The 21,746-nt window shown below is 36.2% G+C and overlaps 1 protein-coding gene across 2 annotated transcripts in view; it reads left to right on the forward strand.

Annotated features, from left to right (window-relative positions):
* Nucleotides 1–20,497, forward strand: part of LOC145663014 (2-oxoisovalerate dehydrogenase subunit beta, mitochondrial-like) — a 58,823-nt gene extending 38,326 nt beyond the window's left edge. For both annotated transcript variants that reach the window (XM_081729144.1, XM_081729145.1), the window contains exons 6-8: nt 4,440–4,585; nt 11,967–12,053; nt 13,260–20,497. In XM_081729144.1, the coding sequence (XP_081585270.1) occupies nt 4,440–4,585; nt 11,967–12,053; nt 13,260–13,400 (374 nt within the window). In that variant the 3' untranslated portion in view covers nt 13,401–20,497. The remainder of the gene's footprint in view (nt 1–4,439; nt 4,586–11,966; nt 12,054–13,259) is intronic.
* The last annotated feature ends 1,249 nt before the right edge of the window (nt 20,498–21,746 follow it).

Consider the following 21,746-nt stretch of genomic DNA (forward strand, 5'->3'; position numbering starts at 1 on the left):
AGGAACAGGTAGTCGGGTACATATGAAATTTACTCGCATGAATGCCAGAAATTTGTATATTTTAGGAAGTACACAACAAGAGTAACCGTAGAATCCTAAGTGTATTCTAGTATGACAATACTTCAAGGTGAAGAGAACTCCAGGTTTATATAGGAAATCAGTTTGTGCGGACTATACGAGTCATTCGGTCCTATTCTAGATATGTAGGAAAATTTTAATTTGACAAATAGTGATATAAATCTTTAAATAATGTCTATGTTGGCCACCATCAGTTCCATTGGAAAATGGCCAATTTAAAGGAAATAAATATATTTTGAAGCGAAATTATGATAAGATCGTAGTAAGCACTTCCAATTCAGATACTGATTTTTCATGTACGCATTAGTTTCTCTATTACCGTATTCTCGCGTGTATAAGCCGCACTATTTTTCACGAAAAAGCAAACGAAAATGTAGGGTGCGGCTTATACACGCGAATGATTTAAAATGGCTTAAAGATAATTACGGTATTAATTTTTTGCGTTTGTTGTACGGCATTTACCGTACATCACAAGAAACACGTATAGTAAACAAATCCACAAAGCCACAATCAGACGAAACAACAATTCAATACAGGAACAAACACGTTAACTCAAATACCGCTATTGTTGATTTGAATCAACAATTACCGGTAAACGAACAAAATATTTTTTTAACGGAAGCAAAGTTAAATTTTAAGGGTGCGGCTTATACATGAGTGCGGCTTATACACGCGAGAATACGGTATATAATGAGTCGCTGTGGCTCAGTAGTAGAGCGTTCACCTCTGGTGCGTTGGGTCCCAGGTTCGATCCCAGCTTCCGCCAAGTGAACCTTGTGGTTGACAAACACCATGTGCGTGGGTTTTCTCGGGTTTCTCCCGTTTCCTTCCACTTTCTTCATTCCAACACTTCATTCATTTCTCATAAACACCGTCTACTTTAGCCTAACGGGCATAACTGTGGGACATGAAACTTAAGATTTCATTTTTTTCTAGAAATTATTTATTCGGTGTTAAAATACCGTTTATCGTAGGTTGTCATTCACTAAGTGTTGTAAATTAGATATAGTAATTCGCTGCAAAATGCTATGGCACATTCTTTATCCTTTTCTCTCCTCATTTGTGATGATAGATGCAGATGAGATAGTCAGTCAAGGAAATGCTGAAAACTTCATAGTATCTAGCCTCTCTAAGCCGCAGAACACCAAACGTGACCCTATTTTGCATATGGAAGCAGCTGTATTTGTCCTGGTTAAGGTCGTTAAGCAACAGACAACGGAGCAAAAAAATTCGTTCTGTTATTATTCCTTCCTTTGAACACTTTGTACTGTGAATCTTATCGTTATTTGTTTTAAATTTCTTGCAAGTTTCCTAAAGAGGAAAGTATTTGAATACGCGACAAAAGCAAAAGATATCCAAATCTGACTTGCCTGAAATGAACTACGAAATGCTCTTGCAATATGGAATATGAATGGGAAGCCGTAATGACACCAGCGAATTGCTACACTCGCCGACGGTAAACATTAAAGCAATAAACAGTATTACCGCCTTCTGTATTTTTGGAGAAACTACTTTCAGTAGATTTTTTTTCTTTCCCCTTTGGCTTACTCAGATTCTGAAACACACAACAGTAAAAGATGTTCCGAACGAGTTTCTAAGAAATGAAGATCGCGTAAGGCCTGAACATAACGATGTAGGAAACAATGTTTCACTGCGGCTAACTTATTAAGTAATAAATAACGTGTGTCTTACGAAAATTAGCCTTCAGTCTGTACAGAAATTAGCCTAAATTAGGTAGGCGGCCAAGTTAACACGGTTCCCCTATAACACATTCTGCTAGTCATAATGATCTTGGTGTCTGTTTGATTCGAAACTCACGCTCCCTGACCAGATCCCTTCAATAGAATGCGTATGTTGGGGCTTCTTTACCGATTTGCTGAACTACGCACTGTGGCATCATTAGCAACATTCTATAAAACACAGGCCCATGGCCGCACCTATACATCTCTCTAGACTTGATATTGTTCTCAGTTTCTTTATTGCTATAGTACGCTTTCGTGTTCCCGCACTTCGAATATTACCTAAGGAGGAACTCTTGCGATATAATATCCAGCTGCCGGGAGTACGCAGAAATAACTGGCCTGATTTTTTTTCGTAAGATAGTTAATGGGAACTTAAAGATCGGAAACCCTACTTCAACAACTATCTTTACATGATCCTTCTCGCAAAACCTGGAATATCCATCTATTCCATCTTGCACGCCCTAGGTTGGCAATTATACAGAGGTCTCGTTTTCACAGAATACTGAACTATTAATTTTACAACTGAGGCGGACATTTGTTTTCGAACTATCCAGTGTTTGACACAATAATTAAACGAGTATTGATCAAATAATATTACTTTTGCACTACATTGACACTGCTATTGTTATAGTTGTTGATACTTTCTTTATTTTAACATTTCCCTGTGTAAAATGACAAAATTATGCTGTATCTGGGAATTTGTTCAATAAATAAATAAATGATATAGTAAATAATCAGAACTATGGAATTGAGTCTTTAGATCAGTCATTTCCAACTGGAAGATGTATACCATCGGAGAAACATTACAGAGAAACAAAATAGAGCCAAGGAGAAGAAACGGGAGAAATGTGTAGAGAAGTGTTGGCAGTGTACAAGTAGCTACGGACCTACAAGTAATGTGGCTACAAAAGCACCAATGTTCCTAAATGCCTATCACTACTGCATTCCTCAACTTTAAGATTGCTCAACTACTTTTGTCACTAAAGGAGTATAGCATTTTTAAGTAGCGATTTTAACTCAGAGTAATAAAGAATGTGCTGATTTAAATTTAACAGCTAATAAAACACATGAAAATTATTAGAGTAGGTTCTTCTTCAAGACCCATTTTTCCAGAGTATACAGCCAGTCATTATAACATACTCTGATATCTTCTTCAGTGTTCTTTTTAACTTAGTTACACACCAGACATATTAAAAAATCCTCTGTATATTTAACCATACAAAACGTAATATATATATATATATATATATATATATAACGTAACGAAATTATATTCATTTATTCATTATGTATCCTTCAGCATCCTTAAATAAAGGTTGTTGTTCAAGATAAGGCCGTTGATACCGAACCGCTTTTTAGAAAAATGCAGGTGTCAAATAGTTAGTTTCAAATGTCCGTAGCGTAGACTCTAATTAACCTAGGCGTACGAAACAAAAAGCAGGATATGCATAATAGAACAAGGTTCCATAGAGTTGAATATGAATATAATATGTTTCTAAATTGCCGTCGTTGAATGTTTACGTTTATTTCTATTTATTACTTAAATTTGCCTGGTTTCCAAATATGGTTCTTATTTTGTCCTCCCCACTTTTAATTACGACTTGTTCATCAATGTAATAGGTGATCAATTACATGTTACACAGTGATCTTATTGTAATTCTTTAACAATCGGTTCTGTATACATAAACACATATATAGATAGATAGATATAGAAATATATGTAGATAGATACATAAATGTGTATTAGAGAGAGAGATAGTAAATGGATAGGTTGAAATAGATATAACTCTCTTAGGAAACAAACCATACAAGATAGACAAACGCAATTTTTTTTTACTGAATACCACAAGTGACAAGAAGAGAACATACACAGCATTCTAATACAAGGTGGTGTCACGAAATTAGGCAGCACTGGGAATATCTTGGAAACGAAATATCCAAGATAGATCATTGTCAAAAAATATTTGAAAGACCTTAATCCAGTAACGAATCGACTATTGTTGATAATGGTATGCATACGTTTCAAGTATAAGTAACTCTCACCACTATACTCATGTGATCCCAGTTCTCATTCTTGATATTTGAGATTAAGAAATAAACGCTTATACCATTATTCTGAGAAATCATATGTTTAACCCTGTAGCTGTAAGAATTTCTAAAAACAAAGGTAGTTAAACTAAAATTTTGTGTTCTTGGGTATAACTGGGTAAAATTTACTGTTGCGTCTGGGTATAACAAACGGTTTTGCGAAATCGAAACATTTTAGCAAGTGCGAACCGGCTGAATAGCACCACTGATGTTATATCGTTTACACTGAAAGCAGTGAATTGGAACTATAAAATCATTGCTGTATGTATGTGAGAATACACATTGTAAAATAATAATAATAATAATAATAATAATAATAATAATAATAATAATAATAATAATAATAATGTGGTGTAATAATAATAATAATAATAATAATGTATCCACCACAATAATAATAATAATAATAATAATAATAGAAGGAAAGACCATAGTAAGTGACCTAAAAAGAAAGCAAGCGTACAAATTCCGTGCAAATGGTTAATATTGTGATACAGAAATAATTTATTTTTCTTTCAATGTACTTTGCAGGTAATGATTTGACACTTCTCGGATGGGGAACACAAGTTCATGTTCTGAAAGAAGTAGCAGAAATGGCAAAGAAAGAGCTTCAAGTTAACTGTGAAGTGATCGATTTAGTTAGCATTTTGCCATGGGATAAACAAACTGTGTGCAATGTAAGTTGTTTTTCTTCTTTTTTAGCAAGATAAAACGAAAAATGATTCAGCCAGAGGTGGTAGTGAACATCTTTGTTTGCAGATCTTACTGGACTGCAGTTTAGCTACTAGTTTCTCAACTTAACGTCATGACCCCCTCAAATTCACATACTTCCAATTTTACGCACTTAATTTGATGATGAGTGAGGTTGAAAACGCAAAGAGTCTTCTCTGGATTTAATTGTGCTCTTCACGATTTCTGTATAAAATGTCTCTGTCGGCACCTGTCGGTCCTACTGAAATATTCCACTTACAGAAAATAAGTGTTTTAAAATAAAAAGTATTATAGATTTTAATATACTAATTTGTAATGAAGCAACTAATTGTTATCATCATGTGTGTTTCTACAGTATAAATAAGCTATAGTAAAAAAAATACGAGGGAGGATCAGAAACTAAGGTACAAGGCCGATATTTCTGGAGTTGCGTCTCCTATTGAGGAATGAGCAGTGTGCGGTAATTTTAATATGAGGAGCTGGCAACTGTGCAGTTTCAGCCACCCACCACCTACGGCACTAGTTGTAGGTAAACACAAATAGTGACTCGTTTGGTAAACTCGTCTCGCGAAGAGGTCCACTCAGTTGTGCGACTTCTGGAGCGAAACGTGTAAGCGCGACTTAAATTCACCGGCAGCTGTTAGAGGTTTACGGAGAGACTGTAATGTCTTATCAGTGTGTCGCGAAATGGTGTGGAAATTTTGCGGCTCATAGAGAAAACGTCACCAACGAGGAAGCGCAGTGGCCGAGCTAGCATGGCAGCAACAGATTTGAACACAGCTCGCCACCCTCCTTACAGCCCGGACCTCGCTCCAAGCGACTTTCACCTGTTCCCGCACATGAAAGAGCACCTAAGAGGTCGTTGCTTCGGAGGAGGTGCAACACTTCGTGACAACGTGGCTGAACACGCAAGGACAGGAATTTTACCAGGAGGGAATCTTCAAGCTCATCCCACGATGCGACAGCTGCCTCAATCGATAGGGAGACGATGTCGAAAAATAACCTAATGTATTTACTATCCGTGAACTGTATTGGTTGTGTAAAATAGTATACCTGCAGGCTTTGTAACCTTACTTTCTGATCACCGCTCGTATTTCTGCAGTATAAGTTATTAGTCCGAATATACGCGTAGTGTGATATTTTTAGTGTAAAAAGAATTTGATAACCTTACACATGATATAATCCACTTTTACACATGAGAAAATTTTATTTCATTTCACACTGGATTGTAGCATCTGTATCACTGTCCCGCGACCGTGGCATGCTGTTCCATGACCTGTCAAGCTCAGACGTGTATGTCGGATTGTCTAAAAAAGTTTTGAGCCTTTTGAACACGAGATAGCATTAGTGTCTCAAATCTGAAGGTATATGAGTTACAGCGGGCCAGGCATAACGTCATTTAATAGCTGATAGTTGAAGCTAATAGATGTGCAAGAAGCAGTAGCATTCTTAGAATCAGACGTACGCAATGGCACCGTGAAAGTGAGCAAACTTTCCGCAAAACTACCTTATATTTTACAATTTTATTTCGATAATGGCGCAAATACCGCGCAAGTCTGTGAAAAATTCCTGTTCCCACATGTTCCTGTGTTTTTCTCTTCGTCCGTAATTCCAGTAAGTTTATTTCACATTTGTTTTTAGCTGTCGAGGGAGTTTGTCGCAAGTAGCTTTCACTTTCAGGTTGTCCGCACACAGCTCTTTGGCCATGATTTTGAGAAACACTCTGCTATTGATCATCCACATGGTATTTGCTTGCTTCATAATGTAACTGTTGATTCCTCCAATGTTCATTATTGCAAGAAAAGACAGCAAGAAGCCATCTGTTTGTTTTTCATGAAACCGAGTACGTTAGCTTCATTTGATCTACAGTACCAACTTCTCCCTTGCTCATATTGTAAAAAATAAGGATTTCCAGTTTCTTGGTTTCTAATGCTACGTCGATTGCATCTGTGAAGTACGTAGTAGAAAGAGGAAACACATTGCAGTTCTTTTGAAGTACATATGTCATCATGGAAGCAGAAGAGACTACTTTGTGGTTGTCTTTGCTGAGTCTCACTAAACAAGAATGATATTTTCCTTTTGTTCTTTCTTAATGTTTCGACAAGTAAAGATCTGGAGCTCTGTTTTAGTTGAAGTACAAAGGGAACTGAAGTGAACCCAGTATCCGTTGTAACATTTCGACTAGTTCCCGAAGTTGTATGTACCAAGAACGACTTCATGTGGTAAAATAATCCATTGGGCTGTTTTCCAACATAAATCTCCACTTGTACTAGCCTAGCATCAGTGAGCAAATATTTTAATTCCGTATTTAACATGCTTAGATTTGATGTAGTGCCTAAACCTTCATTTTCCTCGAAAAGGCTCATTCGTCATTGGTTGTGTATTCTCCAATGCGTGATTCTTACTGTTACAAAGATCGAACTCTTCAAAAACTTCCTTTATTCCAGCAATGTTACCTAGGACTTTCATTTCATTTCTGGTATCCTTATCATTGAAACGTATAGCTTAAAGTAAAAAATATAATCTTTTAGTTACAGCCCATCGAAAAAATTTATTTCCGTACCGTCTGTGGCCTAATGATAATCCAGATTCACATGAAAGGACCTTAGAACATCAGCCGTATTTAGAAAACTTAAGACAGCTTTAATTTCTTCCAAACTTGTATGACAAGCATCACATTCTTTCTGAAAATGTTTCCTTTGCACTGTAATTCATGATTTGTTTTCTGAACAATGTTTTCCAGCATAGGACAGGAATCGGTGTTTTAGATCGGCCCTCTGCACTCTCTTTACACCAAGTAAATGCATTACAGTGTTATGTTGCTTGGTTGTTACATTTTTCCTTTCTTGACTATTGAGTGTATCAAACAGTAGTATTGTCTTTACTAAAGTTATATGGTAAAGATATATATACACGTGGAGTGATGGAAACATGCAACTGTTGCTAAAACATTATTTAAGCATCTCTACATCGTGATCTTGCCAAGTTTCATTAGGTGTTACAGTAGTATCATCACTAAAAGATAAGTCATTTTCAGTTCGAATAAATGTCTAACACAGTGATTGTTTTTCCACAGATTGCTCGCTTTCTGGCTCATGTTCAGTCTCGTCTATATAATCACTATTGTCCGAATCAAACTTTACATCACTTTCATTTAGAGCTTTTGCAATAATTGTAGAACACGTTCTCTCTCACTTTTGCTCATTCTCCTTCTTTATAATATCCTCTTTGATCACGGAAGTGCGAAAATATTTGACGTGAGATCTTAAAAGTATATAAAAAACAGGGACCTGAGTTAGTCGCACGCAGAATGTCAAACTGGGTTTTCGGTAACACTTTTGGTCGCACACGGACTCACAAACCACGCCACTTACAAACGTATCACTGCAGAGCAAAATGTAATTTAGCAATAAAAACAAAAATGCAGTTTTCCGGTAGAAGGTCAGAAACTAAGATAACGGTGGAATTAATGAACATATCACTAAAGAAAGAAAAGAAAAAAAAACGCAAGGACTTTTTTTTCACTCATTCCCGAACTGAGAGACCGATTGCGACTTATGCCAGCTTAAAAATGGGACTCGTATTATATTCGAGATCCTAATATATTCAGATCAATGCGGTTAAAATATTGCATGTAAAATAAATATGTTGTTGGGACAAAGGGCAAAGCGGAAATGGAAAATGAAATGACTGAAAATATTAGTACATTAGCCTTTTCGCCAATTGCTTCATCAGATAAGGAGGGAAGGAAGTGAGCGAAAAGAATAGAAGAAGTAAATAGCTGAAAGGTGACAGTGTAGCCAGGCTTCAATAGAGAGAATCATGGCGGAAGATTAAATTAATGAGAAGAGTTGATCAATAAGGACGTAGGGGAGCGAATGGAAAGAGAAAAATATAAATTGGGGAAAAATGCTGAGTAAAATGTAAGAAAAACTGTCAAATAAATGTGTGAAACAAGGAAGTGTAGTTAAGTAGGGTATTAAGATTAATAATGGTGGTAATGTGTATGTCGTCCCATTTGTTTGTCAGGGATATGAAGCAGTTACGGCATATGTGGTTGCATGTACTGTTCGGAAGAATTCTTTTTTCTGGGAAGGTAGATAGGGAATTTGATCGCTACAGGAGTATCTGTGTTTGCTGCTGTGAATTTAAAGAGGACTTTGAGTTTCACTAATATAGAAGTTAACCGTGGATGCATTTATCATGTAAATGAGATTGGAACAATTTCAATATCTGAATGGTGAAACATATGTGTTGTCTTAGTGTTGTAGTGTTGGAAGATCAAATTGGTGCCAAATAGAGGAAAATGTTATGTTTTATATATGTATGGTGGAAGATACGAGGTGTTTCATGGGAGCAGTTCTCATAATGTGCGTGTAGAGGTTCGGTAAACGACTTTTGGGCGGGTCAAGAAAGCCTTTCCAGCTTTGGGTAAGTTAGTGAATATATGATAAATAAGATTAATTAGTTTCTCTAGTTAATGGGGATATCTGGGATAGTATTAGGCAAAGAAAAAATTTCGGAGTAGATGATTTTACAGTAGCAGTTGTTTTGTTTCCGGTATCTTTTTCTTTTCTTCCTCCTTTTTTCACAACTGAATTGTTCGCTGATAAGATTAAGAAGGTATTTTTGGTTGGAGAGTGCCTACGAGAGGATTTTGAGGTAGTTATTCAAGTAATGTAGTAGAACAGATACGGATTAACCTGAACTTTCTCTAGCTAGATGATATGGGAACATGGGTTCAATTCTCGGTGGAGTTCATGTAATTCGGATTCCACGTTGAGCTGTAGAACCACATCTCATAATATTCTCGGTGCTGAAAGGTACGTTAAGCTCCACGCCAATCAACAACCAGATACATGTTCACTAAATGACCAAGGCATAGAATAGGAAGTATTTAATGTCATGAGGGTGGGGCTCTTGAAGTGGAGATATTGTATATTATTGGTACTTTTCATGTGTACGCCCGTCTCGAGACGTTCATTCTCAAGTCTGGTGTCCACATAAGAGAAAGTGAAAGACCAAATGAATTTTGTTGGATGCATGTTTACGGACTGTAGATGTAGCTCCAATGCTTTTGGCTGGAGTCTGAATTAGGAAAATGTCTTCTGGGAATCGAAGTGAGGCGAAAGGTTGAAGTGTTGTTAAATTATTTATTGTCCAGGCGCCCCGGAGTATGAGGAGTGGCTGTGATAATGCCTAGTTACTTTCATATGTATTCCTGGTTAGGATGAGAAGCTGCGTAAAGCAGCTGTATAATCCTCGATCTCAGAGACACCTAGCATCGAAACTCTTCTTATTATGTGTCCTGGGGATTTGGTTCGTTCGGAAGTGCGCGATTAAAGTTCTTCTACCTTATAAGTTGAGTTGTATAGTCTGTACATTAACCGAAAGATACTTAAAGTAGTTAAGAGTAAAAATCATCAGTCCATGCATAACCTTTTTGACATGCGGAAGAATGTTGTAACCGTAGTAGAATTATTTCCACTCGTTTCCCCAAACATAACCTGAGGGGTTGATATTCTACATTTTTATTATTAATATTAAAATGTTATTATTAATATCGAGTTAAAGTTGTTACAGAAAGTAGGGTTCAATTCCCAAATAAGAAAAGTACAAAAGTAATAAATTAAAGCTGCAGTTTAGAATGAAAGAAACTTCTCTAAAGATTAGGCAGGTTTAGGAATTAGTACTTCCATGCGTAGATAGTGTCGAACTTCATGTGGTTATAGCTTCCATGTTTTAATAATATCAGTAGTTTTACTGAATAGGGCAATCTGTTAATAGGCAAATTTTACCAGGATCAAAATCTATGGTCCTATAAAGCAGAATGATACATAAAATTCTGATAACAAAATCAGCAACTTTCTAAGGTCAAAATACAGAGGTTGTTCAGTCTACATTTGGCCAATTTCGACTTACCTAAAAATTTAGAATAATTCATGGCGCCAGGTCCGTAAGTGCTCGATGTGTTTTGCTTGGTTCTTAACAATAGCGCGACAGCGTAATTTCCACTGTAATAGGCTTCTCTGAAGAACTGGGAGGGGAATCTTGTCCCATTCCCTTTGCACAGCTTTCCAAAGTCCTTTCACAGTTGTCACACGCCGTTTTCCCAAAGCCCGCTTGAGCAATCCGAATCCACAATAGTCCATAGGACTTGCATTTGGAGATTTAACAGGTACCTCATTGAAAGATATCACCTGTATACCACTTGCCTCCTCCATCTCCCTGTAGAATGCGAGGGACGATCGTGAGGTATGTGATGAGGCCTTGTCCATGTGAATGTGCACCAGATTGACATCATTTCCGTACATTGTTGGAATATCATGCTCGTAGATCAGCTGCATGATCTGCTCCTGAAAATACTGTGAATTTGCAGTTCTTCGCCACCCTACGAATCTTCAGTTTACCTCGGTAACAGTAGCCAGTAACGACCATGAACCCTTTTGGGAAGGATTCTTTACAGACACGGACCCACCTTGTGAAGTTCTTGGTGCCTTTCTTTCGGTACATGATGGCTCTCGGTTTGCCGCAGTCGGAAAGGTAAATCCATGCTTCATCGAGCGTTACGACGTACATCCACCTTTGTTTTGCCAAATGCCGTTCGTACAGCTTCCGGGCGTTACACATTTGTTCCTTTTGATGGGCATCCGTGAGAAGATGGCCGCGAGCTTTCATAACTTTTTCCAGCTTGTGTTGGTGGTGTAACGTCCTGTTCACAGTCCCCAAAGACACATCAAGACGATTAGCCATACATCTTTGTGTTGGCGGATTTTCTTGCATTGCCATTTTACGAAGTTTTCTCTGCATGATGGAGGTGGCCTTGGTGCATTCCCGCTTCCTAAACAACTTCGTTGGTGATCCAAATGGTGGACCTGCGTTCCCCTTGTACTTTTTAATAACATTTTTTATTCCACTTAAACTAATGTTGCAACCATTCTTCTTGCACTGTTTTCTAATAACAGAAACACTAAAGTGGGCGTCATAAAGAGCCGCAACAGAGCCTTCCCAAAACCGGCTTAGTTTGGGCGGCATTTTGATCACAGAGCGGAAATCCACACACTTGGAAACAAATTTAACACAATACTCACAACAATGGTCCTGTTTTGTGCGTTATTGTCGTCCGCGTGGAAAAAACTCCGTTCCCAAGAAGCCACGAGCCAGGTCGGGTGAGTCCACTCTGCCCGGGAGGGGGAAGGAACGAAATCGGCCAAACGTAGGCTGAACAACCTCTGTATAAAGTTATTTGCAAATATGTTTTTCTGGTATACACAATTTAGAATAGACTGAAATTATATATATTTTAAGAATTGAAGACTAATATTTATGTTCTTGTAATCTTTATAGAGTGTAAAGAAGACAGGAAGATTGATAATTTCCCATGAAGCTCCTATAACTGGTGGATTTGCAGGCGAGATAGCGGCAACTGTACTGGTAAGAATAACAGATTATTTCTGAGTAGTACGGACCCTCGTATATCTCACTCGGCCTTATTTTCTCTGATTGGCTGAGGGACGTCATGTGACGTGATCACGTGGTATGACGTCATAGGGTCAATACCCTCTTGATTTTGGCAATTGTGCCTTGGCCCATTCCTTAAATTTTGGGAGGGGTTCATAGGACCATCCCTTTAAATTTTGGAAATGGACAAATTTAAAAATGTGGTATGGTAGTATCCAGGTCAATTCCTGGAGATTTTATATATATGTCGGGTGTTTTAGAAGTAGCGCCCACGGACACCAGAGCGCTATTCTTCAGGTCAAAATAAAGCGAAAATATTATATAATGGTATACTTTCAGGGGTCTCCAGCCGCTATAGGGAATCAAAAGTTTCACTATGTGGCAACGTCGTAGATTAACTTGGAAGCATTAGAATTACTCTGCCAATCCATCAAACAGCTGCATCGATTGTTACATTAATAAGTGGTGCTAGTGTCAACGTGTATCGATTTTAATTGCTATCTGGAAAGAACTGACGTTAACTATTTGATGGATTGGTAGATCTACTCTATGGTTCTTTAGCTGCGACGTTGCCACATAGTGTAATTCGTGTCTATAGTCGAGGACCCGAAAGGTATACAATTATATAGCTTTGAGTTGTAGAATAGTGCTGTAGTCCGTGGTCGCCATTTTTAGAACACTCGATATATATATAATGTAAGGAAGTGGATTTAAAAATTAACTAAGAATTGCTAAAAAATGGAACTTAGTCTCTGATGATACAGTTTTAATTTGTTCTCACTTTATGACACTCATGATGATCGGAAGCTCGTGATACGCTGTTCATATGCTAATTGTGCCTTGAGTAGAGTGATGTATTAAAGCAAACATTTTAAAGTTAAAATTAATTTAATTTGCGGATGTACAGTTGTCAATGAAAGTATTTACTCTTTACATATGAGCCCTTTTGTCAACTTCAGAAATAATTCAGGTACTCGAAATATTTTCAGGAACGCATAGAGAATTAGGTTATTTCTTTGACACGAAAATAAAAATTCAAAGCTATTAGTAAAGTATGAAAAAAAAAGTATAGTTAAATCCTTACGCTAGCTACAGTACATGGTATTATGCACAAATTTATTGTATTTTTCATATAAAAGTACAAATAGTTCATAAATTGTTGTGAACTTTATTTTCTAGGACGAATGTTTTCTTCATCTAGAATCACCTATCCAACGAATATGTGGGTTCGATACTCCGTTCCCTCATGTCTATGAACCATTTTATTTACCAACTAAATGGCGTGTGTTCGATGCAGTCAAGAAGTCAATTAATTACTAATAGCGTAATTGGAATTTAGGGTTTTTTAATATCATTAATGTTGTTCCTTTATACTGTACATATGGTTTTAGATGTGAAAGTGTAATTTTTATATTTTATATAAGACTTATTTTTATACTTTGTGTCCCTACCATAATTCGCATAGTTTTTCTTTTTTTTAAAAAAAAAAAAAAATTAATTATAAAACAAAGATTTGAAGAACATGACTTGAGAACTTAAAAAAAAAAAAAAAAAACTATAAAATAGAGTACGAAGCGTTGAGGTAAGTTTTATTTAGAGTTCAGAATTCTGCAATGAAAATACTCATAATATGGCGTTGTAGTTTGTTGTTGACGTATTTCTCAGTTGTAAATTACATCCCGGTATATCTAACCACTTGTAATGGAATTTAATCGCAAGAAAAATCGAAGTGAGAAATCTCATACTCACCATTCGGATACATAGGTCCTACTTCACAATTTTGAACGCAATTGCCTCTATCTTCAGGTGTGCAAAGGTTGAATCGGTGGAGCAAATTATTCGTAAAAACATACTTATCTTAGCCTACTGATCTATGAAAGAAAAATCAACAGCAGAGCTGCGTCTAAATCTACTTTATGTCGTATGTTTTATGTATATCAGTGTACTGCCTTTTCATAATGTTACCATACTTTCGACATCTAATATATGCACCAGATTTTCGGTATATTTATCTATTCCAGGTTTAAAAAAGAAGTACAACATAGGTATAGGTATATATGCGGAATCCAGTGCACATATTAGATATCGAGAATGTTGCAACCCTGTAAAATGACAGTACACAACTGTATAGAAGGCAGTGCTCATTTAGACGTGATTCTGATTGTAGAATATATATTTTAGAGCAATAGAATGCGGTAATTATTTATGTTTTCTCCAATAATTTTATCTTTTTTTATTTATTTGTTTATTTTAACTCTTGCAGTAGAGGATAAAGTCCAATGTTCCCGAAACGTGGAGTAGTAGAACCTATTTATTTTAAAGACAGGTCTGAAAGGGTCTTTCCTAGTAAGATAGTGAAATCGGCTCTTGATCCAAATTGGGTCGCTATTGACCCAAAAGGTTACCCTTGACCTAAAACTACCTCAAAAAAATTTTTGACCCCCTCCCCTTACCGAATTATCATATCATACATGCTCAAAATTGAACATTTTTTAAACTTTGGTGGGGGTGGTCGAAAAATTTTGAAAGTTTCACAGATTGTAGATACTATCTAGATGTAAATATGCATCTTTTCTTCAAAACCAGCGATGCATGTTTCCTTTTTTTTTCTTTCTTTTTTTTTTTTTTTTTTTTTTTTGTGTTGAAAATTTCAAAAAATTGTAGGGAAAAAAATTGGGGGGGTACACGTCGCTGATTTTTTGGGTAAAAAATTTGTTATACTCTTAGGTACAACATATATTTTTTTCGGGGCCTGAAAGTGATGGCAACATTGTCAAAAAGGAATAAAACTGAAAACAAACGTGTTTTTCGCACAGTTTTCCCACCATTTTAGGACCCTCAAGGTGAGGGCCCCTTCAAACAATCCTTTGCCAAAGTTCACAATTTTCATTTCTCTTGCGTCCCTTCCGCTTCTGTCGTTCTTCGGCTGCTTCGATTGTGTCCGTTTCGGAATAGAAACACTTAATATATCTCCGTAACAGTGCTTCCACTGCAACCGACTATTGCACAACAAAGTTACACACACCTCTCTTCGGCTCCTCGTATCTATCAGTGCTAGCTTCACTGGCCACACACAGTGGCGCTCTCTACTGCGAGCTGTGTAACTTTGTTGTGCAATAGTCGGTTGAAGTGGAAGCACTGTTACGGAGATATATATTTGCTGTTTCCATTCCGAAATGGACACAATCGAAGCAGCCGAAGAACGACAGAAGCGGAAGGGACGCAAGAGAAATGAAAATTGTGAACTTTGGCAAAGGATTGTTTGAAGGGGCTCTCGCCTTGAGGGCCCTAAAATAGCGGGAAAACTGTGCGAAAAACACGTTTGTTTTCAGTTTTATTTCTTTTTGACAATGTTGCCATCACTTCCAGGCCCCGAAAAAAAATATATGTTGTACCTAAGGGTATAACAAATCTCATAACCAAAAAATCAGCGACGTGTTCCCCCCAAATTTTTTTCTACAATTTTTTTGAAATTTTCAACACGCAAAAAATAAAGAAAACACGCATCGATAGTTTTGAAAAAAATTGCACATTTACATCAAGATAGTATCTACAATGTGAAACTTTCAAAATTTTTCGACCACCCTCACCAAAATTAAAAAATATTAAATTTTGAGCATGTATGATACGATAATTCGTTTTTTTTTTTTTTTTAAAGGCCAAGGGTAAATTTTTGGGTCAATAGCAACCCAATTTGGATCAAGGGCCAATTTCACTATCTTACTAGGAAAGACCCTTTGCTAACTTACCTCTCCTTATTTCATAGTAATTCCTAAGTTTAAAAGCACCTTCTCCAGTTTTGAGTAAAGAATTTTGTTTCAAAATCATTGTAATAAAGCATTAAAATTTTACTTAGAATAACTTGTAAGTACAAAGTACATATATTCTTTCTTAATACTTTCAAATATATATGTATGTACAAATGGGGTACCATAGATAAATCTGGAGGGAGACTTCAGTCAGGATCTCGCATGCATGGCGATTGCCGGTCAGTTTTCAAAGTGTAGAAAAACTAACAATGGTTGTGGTAGCTTAATGACACAACAATCATTCGCATCGGCACCAAGTCCCTCCCAGTCCAGATTCAGATGTTTTAGACTAGTCAGTAATGAAGTGTATTTTTAAAAATCATGAAATGTAGGAGTTATGTTGTTAAATTTGTTTTTTTGCAATTTTATTTTCAAAATGTGTAAGGGTTGATCAAACGAGAAAGACACTCGTGAAGTGAAGTTATATTTATTTGCAATATTTTTGTCATAATAATTACGTAGCACTCTGTTGCGTTGCGTAATAGACAACCCACAAATATTGAGGTAAGTGTGTAATGAGATAGTAAGTTCATGGATTTATCAAATACCGCTACCTGACTTGGAATTCTATGCATTTCTAAATAACTGCAAGTAGTTTGGCAGGAAATGCAGGCTAAACTTTGGAATGATGTCTTAACACCAAATGGAGCCTTTTTCTTTTAAGCGGCAAGTACTTTGTGTAATGTTAAGAGGTTAGGAATTTTGTTTCGGGAAGAATTTGAAAGAAATGTAGCGTGTAAAGAAGTTGATGTGCTTAAAATTCCAGAAGTGAGAATCAGATCTCATAGTATCTCTCGATACCAGTTAGGTTTATGCAGATCATGTTATACCCCAAATAGAACATTATTTTACGGAGGAAAAAATTACAGATACCTTTTCTTTCTTGCAAATCCTTTCAACACCATTTATTCACAGGAAAATTTGTGATTTCTTTGCTTTATATCCTTACACATCAATGAGATTATGAAGGACGGAATCTACGATTAAAACGGGATCTAAGCCACTACTCGGGCTTGTCTCGGGGGTGCTGTAACCACACCAAAGTTTGTACTTGAAACCATGCGCAGCTAAAACGACCGCTCTAGTCATAAAGTTACAAAATATACCACGGAAAAATTCCGGTGTGATTGAATTGTACAGTACTATTGATTCCATCTTTAACCATTCTTTTTTATCATGTCCAACTTTTAAACTAAGCGGCTTTCGATCATGTTTTGTTCATATATCGTACGATAATACATGCAGTTTGCAGTGCAATAATGTTCGTTCTTTCCATGCTTAGTCATAAAAATATACGTCTAACTAAATATAATCTGACTGCTATAGACATAACTATTGACTTGTTGAAAGCAATATGTAACACCAATAAGTTGAAATGTCAATAAACAATTTATACGTTATATTGCACCTCAAGGACAGGGTGTTTCCAAACAACACCGACAACGTTTGGGAGGTGATTCCTGACACCAAGATAAGACAAAAAGTATAGACCAATCTGGGTGCAAAAATAATCATTTCGAAGTTATAGGCTGCCGAAAACATGAAAAAATGAACTTTAAAGGTCCATAGCTCCAAAACTATGGGACCTACCGTAATCAGGTCAAGACTTCACTTAGGAACTAGAATGTGTCCTATCCAAAAATACATATTTCAGAATCCTGCGGAACTCATGCAACAATTTTTATGGAGGAAGTTTGGCTACAGGTATATTATTTGCAGTACTCACCAACTACCTCAATGAAAATTGTTGCAGGAAGTACCGCAGGATTCTCAAAATATGGATATTTGGATGAGGCACATACTAGTTCCTAAGTGAAATCTTGACCGGACTACGGTAGATCCCATAGTTTTGAAGCTGTGGGTCTTTAAAGTTAATTTTTTCATGTTTTCGGCAGCCTATAACTCCGAAATGACAGATTTCTGCACGCAGGAGGTTCTATACTTTTTATCTTATCATGGTGTCGGGAATCACCTCCCAAATGTTGTCGGTGTTGTTTTGAAACACCCTGTATACAATATTTTAACTTTCTCTTGTATGCAAAATTCCATTAAATGATGGTTTATGGACATAATAAATCACATGTAAGTCTTATTGAATGTTCTTTGTTGTACTTGCAAGATTACATTCAATGAGACTTGTTTATATGTTGAAAGTAAAGAGGTTTTTACTTTGTGTTATTATTATTCTTTTGATTTTATTAAGTGAATAATGTGTGACTGAGTTGATATATCACAGTCTTAAGTATTCGTTTTATTTAGTTCCTATCAGAAATGTACTATATATATACATTGTATGAAATTCTATTATGTACGTAATGTATTGCTAATCTCCTCGTTCTTATTCTACGAACATAAAAGTCACCATAAGTATGAACAGAAGGTTTCTTTAGTGTGTTTCTGTTCGAAATATAGTTCGTGGTATAAAATATTAACGTACGAGGGAAAACCCAGAAGGAAACCAGACTTTTGTTCAAAAAAAAATAATTTATTAAGGTTTTTACAAAATTCTTTCAGCCTCCTTCAAAGCACTCTCTATTAAATGCGATTCATTTCTCCTGTCTTCTTTCCCACTGTGTGAAGCACCTCTGGAACTTCAACTTTTATATCGTCCTGTGTGCTTTGCGAAGTTCTTTTTGCAGCCTCTACATCAAAACGCTTTCCTTTTAGATTTAGTTTAATTCTCGGAAAATATCATCATATTTGTCAAAAAGTTAGATCACTTTCAATTTGATTTTTCAAGCCCTGGCTCTTATTTACACGAATGTTGTTGATTCTGTGTGAGCAAGCGAGAAACAAACTTAGCGGCAACACGTCTTATTTGCAAAACCTCACGCTGGCACGAGCTTCAACTCACTCCTGTCTGTTTTGAAATATCGATCATGAAACGACGATCCTCGTTAATTTTTTGGCAGATGTTTTTCGATGTTTTCGTCGTTTCGTAATGAAGAAGAGCACCCAGAATGAGCATGATCTTCAACACACCTCACCACACTTAATACGTCCAAACTACTCAAAAAATTGTTTGTGTGCTGTTCATAGTGTTCTTCTTGAAAGCCTGTTGAAGCATTTGGTAAGTTTTCATTTCCGATTTTCCAAGTAGGAAGCAAAATTTCAAACACACTCTTTGTTCCTTTGAATCTGCCATAACGATTTCGAAGGCGCCAAACGAAAACAGTTGAGAAAAACAATAATACGATCAAACATTAATCTCCTACGCAGACGTCGCTTGGCCAACTGATTTGGGAAGGTCTCTACTAGACCCACCTTGCGGGAGAACTCTCTACTACGCCTAGGAACGACTGCGCTTTTTCAATCCGGTTTCTTTTCGGTCCCTTCTCGTATTCCTGTTGTAAGTCTTTGTTAAAATGTATCATGTTAACGAGAACGAATTACTTATTTAAAAGAATAATGGATTAGTTATAAGTATACCTACTTTGACCTTTCACAATACTATGATCTGTTTATTGTTATATTACATATTAATGATGCCTCATAATCTAGAATAGAACTATCATTGTACTTACCACTCGTATATTTCTGAGAAGACAATGTTTCGATGTGCAAACTACACGGGATTCTTCTTTGGGTTAAGGAATAAGGAAGGAAAAAGAATTAAAAGGGGATTCTGCATGGATCTGTCCCATTAGTGTAAGTAATTCCACTGAACTAAAACTTCTCCCGGGGACTTCACAGTATTCTCCCATGGTATCGCCATATTATGTGGTTTTAAAATTGGTAGTTCATGTCCTACAAAGTTCAAAACCATTTTGTACGTTGTTTAGTAGGAGGCGTGCTACTAACTCCGAATCAGGTGATAGCAAAGGAGAATGTTAGGGCTAAACAAAATAACCTAAGTGAAATTATCTACCAGTTAGAGGGATCTGTGCAGGTTTTTCTTTTAATTTTAATTCCACTTTCTCACTTATTCCTTCAAAATACCTCTGTAGGTTTTCAACATTTTTTTCTTTCTTTCAAAAATATATGAGTGATAATTGCAAGGGTAATTCCATATTTGATTAAGATCTGTGTATTTTTAAAACTTACTTATTTAAGGATCTTATCATTTTTCTTATACTAACTTCATTTCTAATTGATTCATGTTACTTCAACCAAACATTTGAAGCGATTTCTTTATTTTGGAGAATTCGTCTTGTATTACATAAATGTGTTACGAAAACATTTTGTGCATTACTTTCCTGAAGTGTCGTTTGTATAGATGCTTTGGTGGTATATGGTGTTTCATAGCGTCTTAAAGCCAGAGAAATTGATATTTAGGTTTGAAAGGAATCATAATAAGAATGTGTTTTGTCCTTGCAATATACTATTGTAGTATTTTGTGTAACGCACATAGTATATTGTTATGCTCAAACATTGCCAAATGATTTTTTTACCATTTGTTTAGTATATAGATAAAACAAATAAATATTACTGTTATTGTTATGGTTTGGTAAGATATTAATATGGAAGATGTTGATTTATTTTTCTATCATATTATTGTAATCAATTTTAGGAAAGAAACCTTATTGAAGATGTTTAGATTTGTAAAAACATTTTTATACCACTGTTTATGTTAAAGGGAAATATCAATAATAACATGCTTTGTACTTAGTTGTTGCAGGTTTTATTCATCGTCGTCATAAAGAAATTTGTGCAAAAAATAGATTATTTTTATTTTCAAATGTCTTAAAATGTTAGCACATGTTAGTTAAAAGCAATGGTTTATATCTAGAGGGGGGAAAGTCAAAATCTCACTCCGCACCCTCTCTAGCTTTCCCTTCCCTGGCATTAATTTAATTACTGTTTTCCCAAGCTGGGAAGAGTTTTTTCTACCTCTAAAAAATTTCGTAATGATCCTTGTAGATTTTTAGCAACACATTTGTCAAGGGCTGTAGTATTGGGGACCCTATCAGTTACGAAACACATTATCTATATTAAACGTTGGGATACAATCTGTGGCCACGCTACCTTTCGGAAGTTTCCGTAAATCGATAACAGTCTATGTGATTGCTCAGACTCGCCTTTTTATTTCTGGTTATCCTCATGTCGTCCAAATGCAACAATTAAATGGAGCAGATTTAGACATAGAGGCACGAGTTTTTTGCAATGCGCGATAAAACAAAATGCGTCAGAATTAAGTAATTTTCAGTTTCTTGACGTTTTATGATATTCTATGTGTATTTGCATTGGTTTCCGTTGCGCGATAAAACGTGAAATTGGCAGTTTTGCACGAAATTTCCAACAATACGCGAAATAACGCGATTTTTTAAAAATACGTTTTCATTAATTTAAAAACGCGAGTTTTCCACTGACGGAACGGTAGAACTTGGTATGAACGGTGCATTTTGGGTGATTCGGCCACGGCTGTAGAGAACATGTGTGTTAGCTATCACCATTGCAGCTGGATGGTGAGGAACCATTTTAATTAGCTAACTAATGGCATGGACCGGCGATAAGTGCCAAACTTACAATGAAGGCGAAAATGTGGAAACATGTAACATGCTTATATTTAATGCTTAAATGTAAGTTGTGCCTATGTGTTTTTAGAAGACAACAAAACTTTCCTACTCATAGTAAGCCTTATGCAGAGTCGTTTTGACGTATGGTAAGTGTAATACTAAAGGCCTGACTACTGCAGGAAACCTATGTCAGTTGAACTTTTAGAATATTCAGTGTATTTTGTTTTTAGGTAATTAGTGTTTTATTTCTGGAGTGATCTATGAATAAAGGGAACAATTTTTAAAATGGCAGGGAATATCTTTTTGACAAGACCTGCAAAATGCGAAACTTTATTTGGAAAATGCGACAAAACGCGAAATATGAAAAACGAAACGCGAAATTTTCAAATTCTTAGTGTGAA

Source organism: Thermobia domestica, chromosome 10 (assembly GCF_964235325.1).
Source record: "Thermobia domestica chromosome 10, izTheDome1.hap1.1, whole genome shotgun sequence".
Lineage (NCBI taxonomy): Eukaryota > Metazoa > Arthropoda > Insecta > Zygentoma > Lepismatidae > Thermobia > Thermobia domestica.